This window comes from Uranotaenia lowii, chromosome 2 (assembly GCF_029784155.1).
Source record: "Uranotaenia lowii strain MFRU-FL chromosome 2, ASM2978415v1, whole genome shotgun sequence".
Classification (NCBI taxonomy): Eukaryota; Metazoa; Arthropoda; class Insecta; order Diptera; family Culicidae; genus Uranotaenia; species Uranotaenia lowii.
This window is the reverse complement of record NC_073692.1, coordinates 20,638,131-20,655,402: the sequence shown is the minus strand read 5'-3', so window position 1 is coordinate 20,655,402 and position 17,272 is coordinate 20,638,131. Positions and strand designations below refer to the sequence as shown.

The 17,272-nt window shown below is 34.4% G+C and overlaps 1 protein-coding gene across 1 annotated transcript; it reads left to right on the top strand.

Annotated features, from left to right (window-relative positions):
* Window positions 1–10,627: 10,627 nt before the first annotated feature.
* Window positions 10,628–16,509, top strand: LOC129747218 (coiled-coil domain-containing protein 85C-like). Its single transcript, XM_055741315.1, has 3 exons — window positions 10,628–10,865; window positions 10,929–11,207; window positions 15,100–16,509. The coding sequence occupies exons 1-3, from the start codon at window positions 10,839–10,841 to the stop codon at window positions 15,577–15,579; spliced, it is 786 nt and encodes a 261-aa protein (XP_055597290.1). The 5' UTR covers window positions 10,628–10,838; the 3' UTR covers window positions 15,580–16,509.
* The last annotated feature ends 763 nt before the right edge of the window (window positions 16,510–17,272 follow it).

Sequence of the window (17,272 nt, the reverse complement as noted above, 5' to 3'; positions counted from 1 at the left end):
TATGCGCTGCAGGCTAAAATTGATCCTAGTCCTATTACAAGGTCATTAACAGTAATGAATACCACCGTAAAAAAAGTTAGTCAATTTTTGAAGCCTAATAACTTTTTTATCTCATCTCTTATCGAAATACAGTCTTCGGATGAAATATTTTTCATAGTTTAGGCTTTTTGAAAGAAATTGACCGACGGGAACCAAAGTTATTGATGAAAAAATGGTTTTTCATGTTTCTCCCGAACAAAATGTCTCAAAATCTCATACAAACTACAGGCTCGTTGAGCGACCCCTTCCCGTGATCCGATCTGGCCCAAATTTGGCATGAAATCTTGTACTAGGACTAGGATCAATTTTAGCCTGCAGCGCATAACTTTTTCAAAAGTCGGGTCATTTGGGGCACTCTATTGTACACTGAAAATTAAATGTCACGTTATTTGTTTTTCGACCTGTAAAATTACGGTAAACGTCCTGCTCCTTTTTGTTACAGGACATTAGCGTAATTTTACAGGAAATAATTTTTGCTGTGTAGTGAAAAATCAAAAATAAGTTTCCTTCTACCTTAAAGAAATCTTTGGAATGGGATCCACTGGACCCTGTCACACCTCCGAGAGTGGTCGCAATCGACAACAAATCGGGCAGCAGCGGCAATCTCTTACGCTTTGGCCCAAAAGGCAGGTGCTAATTAAGTGTATTTCTCAAATCGTGATCGTGAGCCATATGTTGTTTTCGGCTATATTGGTCGGTCCCTTAAAGAACATCGCATTGGGTATTTATCTTTGATGATGGAAAGCGGCCATAAGCAACGATGGGTGGGTGGGTGTCTGAACGAAAAGGTTTGATCCTTCCAGAAAGGGGTATTTTTTTTACTCGTGTTCCGATTATGGGTCTTCCAGTTTGAGAAGGTGTTAATAGTCTATCAAGATAACGGCACCTATTGTAGGTCAGCAGGGCGATTTAGATAGAGAAGGGGGAAAGAAACGAATACGCATCGCATCGCAAAAGGTTTAATGTTGAAACATGCCGTGCTCGAAGTCAGTGACTAATTTCAGTTTAAGAGTCAGTCTGTTAGCGTCAATCCAAAATTTACTAGCCATAAGCTTACGAAAATCGTTTGGGTTGAGTGAATCAGGCGTTAGAAATGGAAGCAATAAAACAGTATTATGGTATCGATTGAAAAAAGTTTTCTAAGGTTTAGCTCGAAAACTGCAATAAACTGCAGGGTCGATTCGAATTGATGATGGGGACTTTCAATTTGGGGAAGATAATACCCTTTTGATTCCGAGAAAGGTCACAAATTGTTGCGACCTTTGATCACTGTCAGACGTGTCTCTGTGTTGGATATTTATGTGCACGGTTTGAAACAAATTTAAAATTCTCTTTTCCAAACTGTTTTTCAATTAAAAGCTACAAACTCAAAGCATAATCAAGTAATTGGATAATTCCGAGTGGATGATAAAGTAATTATCACTGCGGTGATCTCTGTAGAAAGATCCTTCGTAATTTAGCGCCAATTGCAAACCGCAAGATCAAGCTGAGGAATCTTAATGTTATCTCGCGCGATTGCTTGCTGTGTCTTTTTGCAGCGCTCAGACTATACTTGTGGATTAAGCGTGGTATGAACCGATTATTACTCAGATTCCGGTCGACTTGCAAGAAATGCTTCGATGGAATGTTGGGTGTTGTTACGAGTGAATTTTCACACTAGGGACTGGCTGAATCACTTGAACTTCGTTCAAGTCAGATAGCGAATGACTACAATTGTTCCTAAATGCTTCAGTCGCTTACAGTTAAACGTCTTATTATTTTTATGCATTTATTTAACAAATATTACATATGAGAACCCTAGTCATTACTCATCCGATGTTAAAATAAGCAAAGTTGTTTACGAAAATAGGAAACCACCCCGCAAAGGTAAAGACTTCATTCAAACTGTTTCATTTCAATCGTCACCTCAGCAGAACTGCTATCCCATCATTTCTCACCGTTTTTGTAAAACTTGCAGTTACCAGACGGTTTTAATATTTAGCTCATTGATTAGTTTTTTTAACAACTAACTAACCTAATTTCAAGGTAAAAAATTTCAAATGAAAAAAACTGTATTTTTTTCAAAATTTCAATCCAATCTTGGTGGATGTTTACTGCATTTCCTTTTTTGAATTTAATGTGTAATGTTTCAGCTGTTTTCCGTTTTCATTCTGGGTTTACTTGTTCTAAAGTATACGATTTTTCGAAATTAAAGTTTTGATTTTGTTCTAGGGCATGTGGTGTCAATCCTGTGGTTCTGGCGCTTTGTTTGAGGCTTGTGTTACGATTTATAATCCACTTTTGGCTAAAGTATATTTTCCTGCCAGAAGGAATTGAATGAACCACATTTATTTGTTTTAATTTGGGAATTTTGTCTTTTATTTTTGTTAATAAGTCGATTTAAATTTCTTAAATTGATCTCGAGGACATATTGAATCTTCAACGCCATTCAAATGCATAGTAGATCCAAGGTTGCCAAAAATCTCAGTTTTTGAGAAAAAATCTGATTTTCTGTGATTTCACCCAAAAATTCGCTATTCAAATACATAGTAGATCCAAGGTTGTCGAAAAAAATTACCCGTTTTTGAAAAAAATAATTCTGATTTTCTGTGATTTATCCAAAAATTCTGTGATAGTTTTGTGTGACGCTATTTCCTCTAATTTTATTGAAAATTCATAGAAAATTGGGATTTTTCTACATTTTAGTTGGAAAAAATCAATTAGCATTAACAATCTTAACACTTTTTTCCAATTCAAGGTAAGAAATCTCGATTTTATATTTAACAAAAAACTATAATTTTGGAAATCCATTCAAAATTCAAAAATTTTGTGAAACCTGCGAATATTTCAAAATCTTGTGTGACACAGATTCTGTTATGAAAATTTGTTTGAAATTCTGTGAAATTACAGACATTTCTGTGCTTCCGGCAACCTTGAAAAGATCTATTTGTGAAAAAATGTTAGTTTTGAAATATTTTATGTACATCATCAGGTTCTAAAAAAGTATGTTTTGTTTTTTGTTACTCGATACCGATTCATTTCAGCTTTCAGCACAATTATCCGGTTTCAGAACTTCATGCGTATTGTTATATTTTGACGAATGTTAGTGAAAATATATTTTTTCAATTAAGAAATTCAATTTATTTTAATTTTCATACCAAAAGAAGAAAGTTAAAAAATAGTTGAAAAAAAAATCAAATATCATTTCGATAACAAACACATTCCACGAGCTTTCATCCTCACCAAACGGTGTATTTGCAAAACCAGAAAAAACGTCCGATCAGTTGGTCGAAACTCTCAGACGTAACATAAATCTAAAACAATTTAGAGCTAAACTCGCAAGTATCAGAAACTTACTGACGAAAATGCAGATTTTATTTTTTTTTTAATTAACGAACAATGAGTGAATATTAAACATTATTATTTTTTCGGGTAAAAGTGTTTCATTTTTTAATAGGTTTTGATTAAATGTTTCGAAATCTCTAATACGTTTTCTCGATTCGAGTTAACTACTGGGTTCACCCTAATGAAATGTTACGCAAATCTGATCATGAGATTTGACAGTTCTACACGCACTGTTAGGGGTGCCATCTCTTCGTGAAATAGCTTCTTCCATCGATCTTTTAAATTTAATTTTGTATATCATAAATTTTCAAATTATCTAGCAATCTACCTTTTTCTTTTCTTTTCAAGACCTACATATATTTTTGATTCATTGCGTACTAGCGAACAAAAATAGAGTTTACATTTGATAAACATAAAAAAAAATTATTGGAAGCAAAAAAACGGGCAAAAAGGATGTGCCATGGAGAAAAGTTTTCTTTACGGTCAAAAAAATACTTCGAACATGATTATGGCGCACATGTAAAAAAAGTTGATAAAAAGGGCTCAAAATGGTGGCTCATTTCAACAAACCATTCTTTGGCACAGAGTTGGAGTTAGGGATAGGGTACCTCTGCTCAAAATGCCTTGCGGTTCTACATCGCAACGGCTATATATTGACAGATTTGGAAGATTTGCGGTGGCTTTTCATCACTTTAGTTAAAAAAAAGTGAGCAAATGAAATAGGCTTTTACCCCAAGGAAAAAACATCCTCACCATTGATTTTACCGGTTGTTCAAACAAAACTAACGAAAAAAATACAAAAAATGACATAAATTAGTCGTAACTTCTGTTCATTTTGAATATTTGTGTTTGTGTCCCTGCAGTTGCTGTTCGGTAAGATACAAGCAAAACTACGTATTACACATGAATACAGACCGTTTTAAAAAATGATAAATCGATCGTCTTCTTGGCTTAGTCCTAAATTATCAAAAGAATGCATAATAATTGTAACTTTTGATTGTATTTGAGTGAAAACGTGCACTGAAAATCGAACCGGTTCACTAAATTTGTCGCTAATAGCTGCAGAAAAATTTCGTTGAAACCGATGCAGTGGAAAAAAAAAAGAGAAAAATTGTTTAAAATCCTTTGTTTTCATATAAAGATAAACTTGAAAAAATACATGTTCCACTTTTTTCCGAATTTATTAGAATAATTAATTTATTGGCTTTGAGAAGCGTTTGTAAAAAATCAAACTGTATTTTAGTTTTTACATTTAAAAGTGTTTTTTGACAGAATTTAAGTAGCAGATTGAAATACGAAGAACATGTTGCAATGTATTCGGGTTTCAAGCTTATGCATTGCGCATACTCTTTCATTTCCCTTAGCAGGTGTTTATTTCTCCAAAATACCCTATGTCAAGAGAAGTGTCTAGAATCCCATGCGGTCGTAGAAAATAATGAAGATTTGGCCTTCATCATTCGCTCGATATTTAAAAAGAAAAATCTAAAAATATATTCAACTATTTTCGCCCCTGAAATTAGGCACCAACGTTAACATTTCTGAATAAAAGAACGGGTGATTAAAAAAGTTGATTACTGAGGATTGGTAAAAACGAAAAAAATATCTACAAATCGAAAAACAAAGCACTGATCTACGTTTAAAATGATGTTTTAATGAATGAGCGTATTTTTGTTGTAAACGGTTTTTAAGTATACGATTTTCTTAGTCATTAAGCCACCTGGTAAAAAATTATAACTCGTTTTTTTTCTCAATTCAGTTTGGTTTAGGTTGACAAAAATTTTACAAAATATTCCGAAAACGGCCCCGATTCAACACATAGAGCTTAAGTTTTTGATCTGATGCAGTCATTGAATTGAAATATTTGAAACGTATTCAAGAGAATTATTTAGTATTACTTTAATTTTTACACATTTTAATGTCCTAGAAATCTCGAATAATTTTCACGTCTTTCTTTTTTAAGGTATTTTCGTTGTTATTGATCTTTAATGAAACTTAAGAACGGACGAAATTCATAGTTTTACTTATTTAAAGTTCATAATTTAAGGCCATTTCTTAATATGATTAGCTTAACCTGAATTCACCTGAAACCATTGATCCCGAAATACTTTGTAAAAAAGCCCAATGGTGGATTTATAAATAATCCATCGTTTTTATATTTATTTTTTGAATTACATCAATTCAAACTAATCAATTCAATTCCGAACTCATGATCGCAGGTGGTTAACATATAAGGTTTTATGGTAAACCAGTCTGCGCTATTTGATCCAACTGCAGCTTTTCGTTATAACACTCGTATTCACTTTCGAATGACTAATAAATATTTTATTATATTTCACTAACTTCCCACAAATTTTTACTTAATTTAATTATATCCAAATTGGGGCAGAATGCCCGCAAAGCCACGTGTTTTAGGCTCATATTTTGAATGCTGTTAACTTTTGAGAAAAACCAAATGTCGAAACAAAATCTCTTTCTTTTTATTTGCTGACTCCCAAATTACGATAAGATTGTATAATTATAACAAATTTCGTCCTTGTTGGAGTTAAAAAGGTGCACCAATATTTGACTCGAAAAAATTATCTGCCGCCATGTTTGCCGCGATATCAGTCAAGAAATTGAATTTCGTTGCCTACCTGAAGGCGTTTTACCTATAAGGATATAAAAAAGTGAATTTTGAACAGCAAAATTTTCGTTAAATTAGCAATAATAAATGATTTTTTGCTAAAGTATGGTTAGTTTGCAAAAATAAGAAGAACATGTGATAGAAATTTTGATGTTTCAATTACTATATTCCGTATAACCATTGTTCCATTTCTCACCACCCATCCGGAATGGTGCGTTCTGTCCACTAGTTTTGGCGTCCTACCCCGCGGCTTGTTTTCTGGCTGTTTAAGATTTTCACAAAAATATTACCAAAATCGTGTTTTTAACATATTATTCTTTTTGACAAGATGTAAATGTGATCACTAAATCGTCGTGGACTTTCAATTTGATTCATAGATGATAGGTATCGCTGTAAATAGCGATTATGCTTAACTAGTGCGTCTTGTACAGTTCTCCCCTACTAGTTTGATTTGGCCGCCCGTTGGATAAAGACGAAATTAGCTTAGGAGACGCAGATTTTTAAGGCTGCTGCTGATTGATAGATTTGATTCGGTCTCCCGGTGGAAATGACGGAATTGGCTTAGGAAGCGCAGATTTTTAAAGCATCTGCCGCTGATTGTTGGTTATGCTTTGGCGTTCCAGTAAAAAAAGACAGGTTGGCTTAAGAAGCGTAGATTTTAAAGGCTGCTGGTTTGGATTGTATGTTTTGATTTAGTCTTCCGGTGGAAAAAGACGGATTGGCTTGAGAAGCGCTGACTTTTAAGGCTACTGCTGAAGAATGTTAGTATTGATTTAGCCTTCCGGTGGATATATCTGGGATTCGATATCTGCTGCTGCTGATTGCTCGTTGTTTGTGATAAGTATTTTATTGAGAATAGAGGTGAGAAGTAATGTAGAGATGAGATGAAGGATATGCAGAAAATAAATCAAATTAAATTAATATAAAATAACATAATAGTTGTATTCGGCATCAATGAAGACATATAAAATTAAACTAACTTCTTTGACAAAGTTTGTTATTTTGGCAAAACTAGGCAGGCACAAACAAAAGAAAGTCTTATTGTATCTATACTTTTACACTTATAGAAACCCTCGGCACATTTAAACTTTGTAAAAGTAAAAGGCCTAATAAATATAGTTGTGAATGAAAAACAAAAATTGATCTATTTTTGTGAGCGACAAACGTTTATGAGTGCAATGATTGCTGCTCCGCGATTGACCGAGGTCATAAATTTTGTGCACTGAAAAAAAAATTTGAGATTGAAAACATATTCACAATGCCCAAAACTGATGCTTTCTTTTTGAATCGTCAATAAAGGCGCCGGACACGTCCTAGTAGTCAATAGATAAAACTGAAGAAGAGAAGAGGATGATAGAAAAATGTTGTGCTTCAGAACCGGGTTAAGGCCATTTCTAATATTTTAAGTTTTCTAACTTATTGCCATGCAATCAATCAATTCATCTCAAATTGATCTACATATCCGAATACATCACGGACTTCAATGACTAGTAAGGTTAAGGCTTCTTCATATGAACACCTTTCAAGTTGCTTATGTTTGACAAAAATACATACATAAATCAATCGGCATTTCTAAAGGCTAGATTGGGGATATTTACTTAATCCATTTTTCTTATTTTCATCATATCTTTTTGAAAAAAAAAAAAAAAAAATTGCAACCCGCCGTCTTTTGCATTTTCTGACGGCTTGTTACTTCAAGTTTATATGCTCCAAAAGTCAGAAGATGAATGAGCTCCAAAATGAACTAGAAGCATTTTCGTGAGACGAATCTAGACAAATATAGCTTTTGCATAGTTACAGGCGCAATTTTTCTAATTTTTAAGATAAAACAGATCTTTGAGTCTTTTTTATCAGGTTGTAACTGGATACGTGTTAGTTTTTTAGACAAACAATAGTAATTTTGGGCTAAGTAATGATCACGATCCATTCAGAAGAAAAATGTATCTTTTTGGACTCTGGGGGTCAATTAAACTCATAACAGACATTCCGGAAAAATTTTATTAATCTACATATAGGGGAGAGTGGGGATACTTGATCCCCTTTTCTTATTTTCACCATATCTTTTTGGAAAAAAATAGCAACTCGCCGTCTTTGACATTTTCTGACAGCTTGTAACTTCAAGTTTCTATGCTCCAAAAATTAGAACGATACTTGAACCCGTTGAAGAACTAGAAGCATTTTCGTGGGCGTAAAAAAATTGCGAAGTTAGGGGAGACTTGATCCCCTATTGAAGGAGACTTGATCTTTTATTCAGGAAGCCATAATCCTTGTAAAAAAAATCAAACAAAACCCAAGAGAGAATGTTAATTGACTATTTCGGTCATGTTTGTTCTCATTTCATAATTTATAGCAGACATAATTTGAAAATTCTATAACTTTGTCTCAACGCTAATAACATTGCATACTTAAAGGCGCTATTTCTTATAATTTAGAAAAAATTATTTATTTTTGCTCTTTTCTTCAGACAATTGTTTGATAAATATTAGTTTTGGGATAAATATGAGTAATTTAGTAATCAGCAATCATAACGATCAATTCAGAAGAAAAATATGCCGTTTGGAAGGAGGATCAATTGTACCCAACTCTAGGGGATCAATTGTATCCATAATCAACATTTTAGAAAACTGTTTCTGAAAAAAGTTGAGAGTTTTCCATTGGTTTGAAAATTTGGCATTATGAAGTTCATTTTACGCTCGAACGATTGATACATTGGAACAAATATTTTTATCATAATTTTCCCATGTAAGGAACATTTTAAAGTGATGAAAAAAGATCTTCAAGTTACATTTTGTCAAACAAAGTTCAATTACTCAAACAATTATTTTGTTAAAAAATTTTAAACTGCAAGCATTGTTATTTTGCTCATTTTGGCACATCTTTCTAGAACATTTGATCTTTGTAAGACATTCCAGTTTCGAGATATAGCTAAGGAATCAAGTATCCCCAGGGATCAAGTATCCTCATTCTCCCCTACTGAGAGTTGACTTTTGCTTCAAAAATATGTCATTATGAAGTTCTTTTTATACCCTTACGATTGATATACTGGAATCAATATTTTAACAATAATTTTTCCATGTAGAAAACATTTTAAAGTGATAAAAATGTCACGTTTTGTTGAATATTTCAAACAAAGTTCAATAACTCAAAAAATTAAATTTTGAAAATTTGTTTGAAGAACAGCATTATTGTTTCATATCTACTCAATTTCCTAGAACATTTTGTATTTGCAAGACATTCCGGTTTCGCGAAGGAATAAAATATCCCCAGTGATCAAATATCCTCATTCTGCCTTAAAATTTGGAATAACCATTTGATGCGGTTTTGTGCCAATTTTAATGATTTTTTGGAAGAATTGGGCTTAAGAGGGTTAGTCCCTGTAGCTAGCAAAACAAGACAACAACAAAATGTATATGAACAAGTTCGAAAACAGTCTGATCTAAACCTTTTGTATGAAGTTAAGGATCATGTAATAAGGAAAAAAACATTTCTCTTACCGCGTTTTTATAGTTTGAAACCTTTAACTTTAGCTTTGACTTTAACACTTAGATTTCACCTAGGAATATATTGACTGCAAAAAACGACTGTCATTCAAACACTGCTAACCTTTTCCGCAACTGGAGGCTAATGGAAAGCTGATGTTCTATCTCAACTGATTGATCGCTATTTCCCTTTTTTTGAACACACGCCGAGATTAATAGGAAAATAAACCGCTCTTCCTTCCTTCTTGCCGCAGCAGCTGCACTTCGCATAAAACTAAGTACTTACCTTTCTTCTTGTGCGAGTTGAGATCTCGTTGATATTTTCCATCCCGCATCCGATTCCAACGAAAAGGTGAGAAGATTGAGGGTAAACAGCCGGGGTAGGACAGGAAACAGCCTGTAAACTTCAAGTGCCCTGTTCCTCACTCATTCACCTTTCTCCCTTAACTGTGGCTAACTGCATAGGAATTCCCCCCAAAAGTGAATGCGCTCCACTTCACTGACTGGAGTCTGGATCATTAGCGCGGCAAAGTCGCGGCTTTTTGCTTTCGCACAACCCCTCCCTCCCCTGAAAGATCCCATCTAAAGTGGGTTAGAAAATTGTTTCTTTATAGTAGTTGAAAAATGGCCTCGAAGATGAAAGGAAACACAAGTTGGTACGGACTAGCTAGCCTGGTGTGGCCATCATAACATCGAAAGTCCGCGCCATTCGCCCCCGGAGGAAAAACCGTTTCGACCCGGAACACACTTGCCGCTCTGCCCGGGTAGTGTTATTGGGAGGAAAACTCCGCTCAATTAACAAATTATAATTTAACTGGAACAATAATAAATCGATGCTCGAAGAAAGACGAGAAGAGAATTGCTGACTAAGCCGGTTCCTTGAAAGAGGTGGGAAGGGGTGAAGGGGGGCGTTTGGAGAAGCAGAAGTAAAAACAGCTGGAGGTACCCAAACCTAACATGTGGAAGGCATCTAAACGATCAAATTGGAAAAACAGTAGCGAGCTCAGCTAGTTCTTCCGCATTGCGCAAAACTGTTATTGCTGATCAACCGTTTCGGAATCCACATGTTGTATAGATTAGGGTAGCCAAAAGCTGGATTTGAATAATGCAACGAAAATTAAAAAAAATTATCATATGTTTAGAATATCTAATATTTACCAAAATTTAAAAGAAGAATACCTAATTGATTATTTTTAATTAATAATTTTCAGAATCTGCTTGCCGAGCTGCGAGCGCTGAAAGAGGCCAACCAGCGGCTAAGCGACGACAACCAGGAGCTGCGGGATCTGTGCTGCTTCCTGGACGATGACCGGCAGAAGGGTCGCAAGTTGGCCCGAGAGTGGCAACGATTCGGACGATATACGGCCAGCGTCATGCGGCAGGAAGTTTCCGCCTATCAGGTATAATTCAAAACATGCCTTCATTCGACAGTTTTTTTTTTAATATTTTTTGGTGAATTTTAGACCAAACTGCGGCAGCTGGACGACAAACAGCAGGAGCTGATAAGGGACAATCTGGAGCTGAAGGAACTTTGTTTGTATCTGGACGAAGAAAGGAGCAATACCAATCGGCCACCTCCGGTGTGCGGAAGTTGTGGAGGACCGGCCGGAAACGGATCGAATACTAGTGCGGCTGTTCCGCTGCGAGACGATGGCGATGGAAGCAGTTCCAGCACCAATGCCGACGAGAACAACCTGCATCATCAGCTCAATGGCGGCCAGTTTGGGCGGAATGGATTGACGGTAAGTCAAGATTGAATTAAACTTCTTTGAATTTGAATTTTAATCATTGGACAGAATTAGAAATCAAACCTCCAATCAAACATTTATTGAGGTTATCAAAAAGAAATAAAATCCTTTTTTAAAGATTCACTGAATCGCGAATCTAGAAAAGGAATCCCGAACTTTTTTTTGTTCCAAAAAAACATTATTTCGCAAGTTCTAGCTTTACCATGCACGGCCCTACGGAAGGGGGAGGGGGAGGTTGTATAGAACGGGGTAATGACCTGCCCCCAAGAAAGAAAAAATCATTTAAAATACACGAAATCGCTTGAACTTTTATTAAAATTTAGAACATTTCTTAGGTGATAAACTCTGTGGGAACGTTCAAAAACAAAAAAGAGATATGAAAAGCCGTTAAAGCATGGCCGTTGGACCGGGGGCGGTTTGGGGGTTAACCTCCCCCCCCCCCCCCCGCATTGAGGGTCCATCAAAAGCAAGCGAGGGATACTGCTCTTCACTCAAAATTTGTAATCCTTAACCATATTTTGATGATGGGTAAGGAGGAGTAGTTACAATCTTGATTCAGAACTGATGTCAAAACTTCAAAAACTAATCTCAGGTTCAGAACTCAGTTACAGTTTTTCAAAATTTTCTCACTTATTGATAGTACCGTAAACTGGGGGAACTTTGATCACTTTTTTCATTCATTTTTGAATATTTTGGAAAGGGTTGCTTTTTTGTAATACCTAAAAGCTATAAAACACTTACTGAGGTAAGGAGTATATTAAACATGATCATTGATTGCAGTAAATTCAAACGATATTGGTGGTTATAATTAAATGTTTGTTACAAAACCAGATTGCGAGTTTCGGGGTAACTTTGATCACTATGGTATTTACGTATCTCAACATCTTCAAATTTATTGTTTTGATGTAATTTAGCACAGAAGGCTCCAAACACCGATAACAGTAATTTTTCGTTTGGACTCAATTGAATCTTTTAACGTTTTCTTTCAAGAACAAATACACTGCAAAGATGGACAATGTTGCTGCATACATTTAGGGGCGAAAATTATAAACATTTCTCAATATTTGTTGGCTTCAAAAACAAATGAAATTTTACCTTCATGTAATTCCCTAAGATTTCACACTGTTGCTATGTTCTTTTTTTCTTCAAACTCAACCATTTGAAAGGGCTTTTAGCCATTTTTTCTATGCAGGCTTTTGCGTGGAAAATGACCGTTTTTTATCAATATCCAAAAATTATCATCAACTGACCATAAAACCTAAACCAAGAAAAAAGTTGAACTTTCACATTAAACAACCCATTTGCTCCTAAATGCTTAAATTTGATCAGGAGAGGTGTTTGTTTGTGAGCCTTCAAAAAACCAGATATTTTAAGATTTTAAAATTACATTCTAAGTAATTTAAAAAATCTCCCATTAAAAACCAAATTTAGCTTATTTGTTACTCAATTCATAATCTTTTAAACGTAGTAAACAGTTTTCAGATATTTTAACTTTATACTTAGTTAATGATGATTATCGGCATAAAATTCATGTTGATCAAAGTTACCCCGCTTATCAAAGTTCCCCCAGTTTACGGTAAATCATTACTGAATACTGAATTTAAATTAAGATTTAACTCTATCAGAGATTTAGTTTCCATATAATTAAAATCGCAATTGAATTCATGTTTTCATATTTCGGGTTATGTACCTAATTTGGGATTTTTATTTTCGGTTCAAATCATCCCAAAAATTTGAAAAGAATTACTGTGTTTGAAATCGTCGTTTAAATTTGGTTTTACATTTCCTTCAAAATTTGATTCATGATTTTAGAAATGAGTTTAGAAATTTTCGAAATCTAACATTATTGGAATAAAATAATCATTGAAACCCAAAACACCCGAATTACAATTATTGATTCATTATTGGGGGCTCTGAAACTGATTCAAGTCCTGGTATTTATTTCTAAATTCAGAACCTGTTTAAATGTACAATTCAGAAAACGTTTTGAAATTCCGAAACACATAGAAAATTCAATTTATTTATTTTATTTTAAAATTAAGATTCAGAATAAAGTATTGCCCATAATTTAAATTCAGTTCGTCAAAAAGTTCCACAACCAAAATAAAATTATCGAGATGACTATTTCAGTAGGGAAATTGAAAGAGATCACAGAAATTCAGGGAGTTCATATGCTTTGGCGTACTGTTCAACATTATTAATATTGCAGTTTTTTCAAGAATCAAATTTCAATCTGAAATCTCTAACTAGGATCGTGTTTGCATAAATCCTATTTTAAACGCATAATTTTAATCTTTTATTTTAACTTTTGAAAATTGGATTTATTTAAAAAAAAAATGTTTTTCTTCGAATAAAAATAAAAATCAAATAAAAAATTCGAATAAATTCACTATTTTTTCACCCAAAAATTATTTTTTTCGTGATAGATTTATTAAAATAAACGAAACGATAATTTGATGAAAAAGTAATGATACCAATGTTTTTCTTCTTGATTTTTGTTGAATAATTCCTGGATTTTTGTCAAATTTTCCCTGATATTGTCTGAATTTTGGTTAAAAAAAAATCGAAATGGAATGCCTGAATTTTGCCAGGTTTTAACTAAAATTGCCCAGATTTTCCCAGCAATCTTAAGTTAAGTTCACCAGATTTTTATGCAAATTTTAAGATTCCAACCATCGATGAAAGTAGATTTCCTATTTCGTTACTAAAGGATTCTTTATACAAATCCTAATCATCATTTAAAGATTTTAGAATGTATTTTTAAAAGTTGCCATTTCACACGAAAAACAATTTAAAAATCATATAACGAAAAACAATTTATGTAAAAGAACTTAGGAATTAGTCATGAGTCAGTTCTTCCTACGGCCTTAAGTTAAGGTAAGAAAATTATCTGATTTTTATCAATCTGGTTGCACGGCTGGTTGCAGAGAGAACATCAAAGCTGTTCTCTCAATTGTCCCACGCGGGAGAAAAAAAACAACGAAATCGTCTTCAAAATCTGCAAACATGGCGGACATTTTATCATATCCGATTTAAACTATTTAATCCGAGTTTGAGTAACGATTTTTACGAACTTTTACTTGCGTTAGCTGGAATTACGATTCGCAGTAACGTTTTTAATGACTTGAGTTATCATTCTTAATGCTAATTCATGTTTGCTGGGAATTTTAACATTTTTTACTAAAATCAGTCATTGGTAGCTGAACATCTTTTCAAGCTAACTTATATTCATTTTTTTTCATTAATAAATCAGAATGGTGGAAAATTTTACACCTAACTGTCAATAGCTATTGTATGTATTTATTTATCTAGCTGTTGCTTTTGACAACTGCTTGTCAAAAAGTTTTCATAAGTGTGTATTGTTAGATGAACGTGATATATAAAATTCTGCGCAAAAGTGAAATAAAAGTAATTGGATATGGTTTCACGGAAATTTTTGTGAACCCCGTCTAAATACGGGGATGAGTTTAAGATATAGTTATAAATCAATAATGAAAGCTGGAAATTGCAAGGAAAATTAATGAAAGTTAAGTTCAAAAAGCTCCAGACTTCAGAATCATATTTTAAAATTTTCCTTCAGAATTTAACTTGGTTTTAGAAATAAAATTCTTCGGCCATTATTTACAATGAGAAATGAATTTCAGAATGAAACCCTCCCCTATCTACTTTTTCGAACTGAACGAAATGGTCGATTTTTGAAAATCTGTAAAATCACCCGAGACTTCCTATCTCAGGCCGAGCTGTAAGGCCGCTTCTGGGCTTTACTTTTGTTGTTTTTAAAATCAGAACTAAAAATTCAGAACTTTAAAAAAAATTGAAATCTTATACAATATTTATAATCAAAAGAAATTTGTTTGCTACACCTCATTTCTTTTTTTGCTTTTAGGACCTCAACCTCAGAACCACGCTCAACGACCAGACCTTGCAGTACGTCCGTTCCCTGGAATCCCGAATACGGCAGCTGGAAGAGGAACGATGTGCCATTTTGAAAAATCTACCCATCCCAAGCCCATCGACAAACGGAACAGTAACCGGAACAGTGAATGGAGGAATATCAATTCCACAGCATCAATCCAGCCCAAATGTAGGCAACCAAGGAAGCATCCAAAATGGCAACGGAATTCCAGCAACCCTCACGACGACCGTCCCAGATCCGATATCCGGTCGACCGGAAGCAGTCGTGCGGGCTCTTCAAGTTCTTGAAGTGCGGGAACAGCTAGAGCGGGAACGAATCGGACCGAACAGTACCCCGGATCATCACCAGCTGGACGACGGCGAAAAGGCTCTGGTCCGGGAGATGTGCAATGTAGTCTGGCGAAAGCTCGAGGATGTTCCCAGCAACACGGGCATCGATCAGCACGTTTGATCTTTGAGTCCAAATCTGTTGGCTCGACATGACTTGGCGGTTTTTTGTCAATTCCAAGTACGAGACACAACATCCTCGGGGCGACGAGGATGGCTAAATATGAGGCTTTTCTTGGGCGGTCGTCGATGGATTTTTTTTCTCCTTTTCAAATTGTTCTCTAGTCGACGAGGCCTGTTTTGCACTACTCAAATAGGTTGGGATCATTGTTTGATGTATTTATGTTCTTTGATGATGTACAAATTAATTATAATGATTCTGCAAAACTTAGAATGAGTTCGAGAGTCGATTCAGAACCTTCGAGCTGCTATCGAGATCAACGGGCTAGAACAAACCGTAGATATGAAATTCTTTCCAACTCTAGGCAGTAGAGTTTTCTAGGAAAAGAAGTATAGATCTACGGAATCCATCGTGTAATTGTAAGAATGATATAGGATTAATACCTGATCCGAGGTCCAATTTTGTAAAATCACCTGAAGAAGTCGAAACAATTTTTATAATTATGTAGGTGATGAACGGAGGAACAAACAAACAAAAAAGGTTTCAAAAACCTGACCCACAGTTTTGGGTCTAAAGAAGCGCGCTAGATTTGGAAACCTATTCAATTAGAGAGCTAAAGTATTTATCAGTGTTTATTCGGTTTTTTATTTATAAATAGCAGTGGATGACCTTCGATTGTACTTACGAAACATGTGTAATTATTAAACTGAGAAGACGGAAGTTTGAACATATTCAATGTAAAAATTATATAACTCTCTTAATTCGTCAGATATTGTGTAAAAACTCATCGGCTAGGTAACTGACAGAAATAAATAAATCCAACAGCTATGATATTCAACACGAGCAACACTTCGCGCTATGTATCTGTGTAATGTAAGATTTCTTGTTAGAATTGTTTTTTATGTGTATAATTTTTATTATTTTTTTATTAGACGGTTGTTATTTTAAAAATCTTGAATGTTTTGTTTTTGTTGTTGAAAGAAATGCCCTTCATACACCCATGCTTGATTTGGAAGATGATTTTATTGATTGCAATAACACTCTTTTTCGGTTCGAACTTTTTTTTTTTTTTAAATATGAATTTTTCCAATTAACAAACAACATGTCAGAAAAAATATTTTAGGGAAAACGCATCATATTCCCTATTTGGATTTATTTTTCGTAAGTGTAAAAATGGGGGAAAGATAATGTCTTCCATTGGAGGCATAAACAATTCATTTGGATTCCTTGATCCTATCCTTATAATTGCAATCTTTAGATTCTTAACCTAAAGGAATGTTAAAACTTTCAAGTTTCTTGGAAAATAATCAGAATAAAACCATTTTCTCCAGAAAAAAATCTGTATCTTTGAAATAGTGCTCATAGCATTTTTCGCAAAAAAGTAAGCAAGGAAACATTTCAAGAGCGTTACATTCGGCCGGCTAAGCGTTACACTTCAGAAAAGTGTCTATGCTGCATTCACAGGTGAGGTTTGCGTCCATAATAAGAACTAGTAGAGACAAAAACCAAACGGCTCCGAAATGCCACAGTTGATCAACCCACATACACGCAGAAAATTCGTCATGATAGTTTGAAAGTTTAAATAAAAATAAAAAAACAGAAATATTTAACTCAAAAATCAAACATGGATGGCTAGGGAATCTGGATCAGCTGAAAATGACAAAAATGACAAAAATGACAAAAATGACAAAAATGA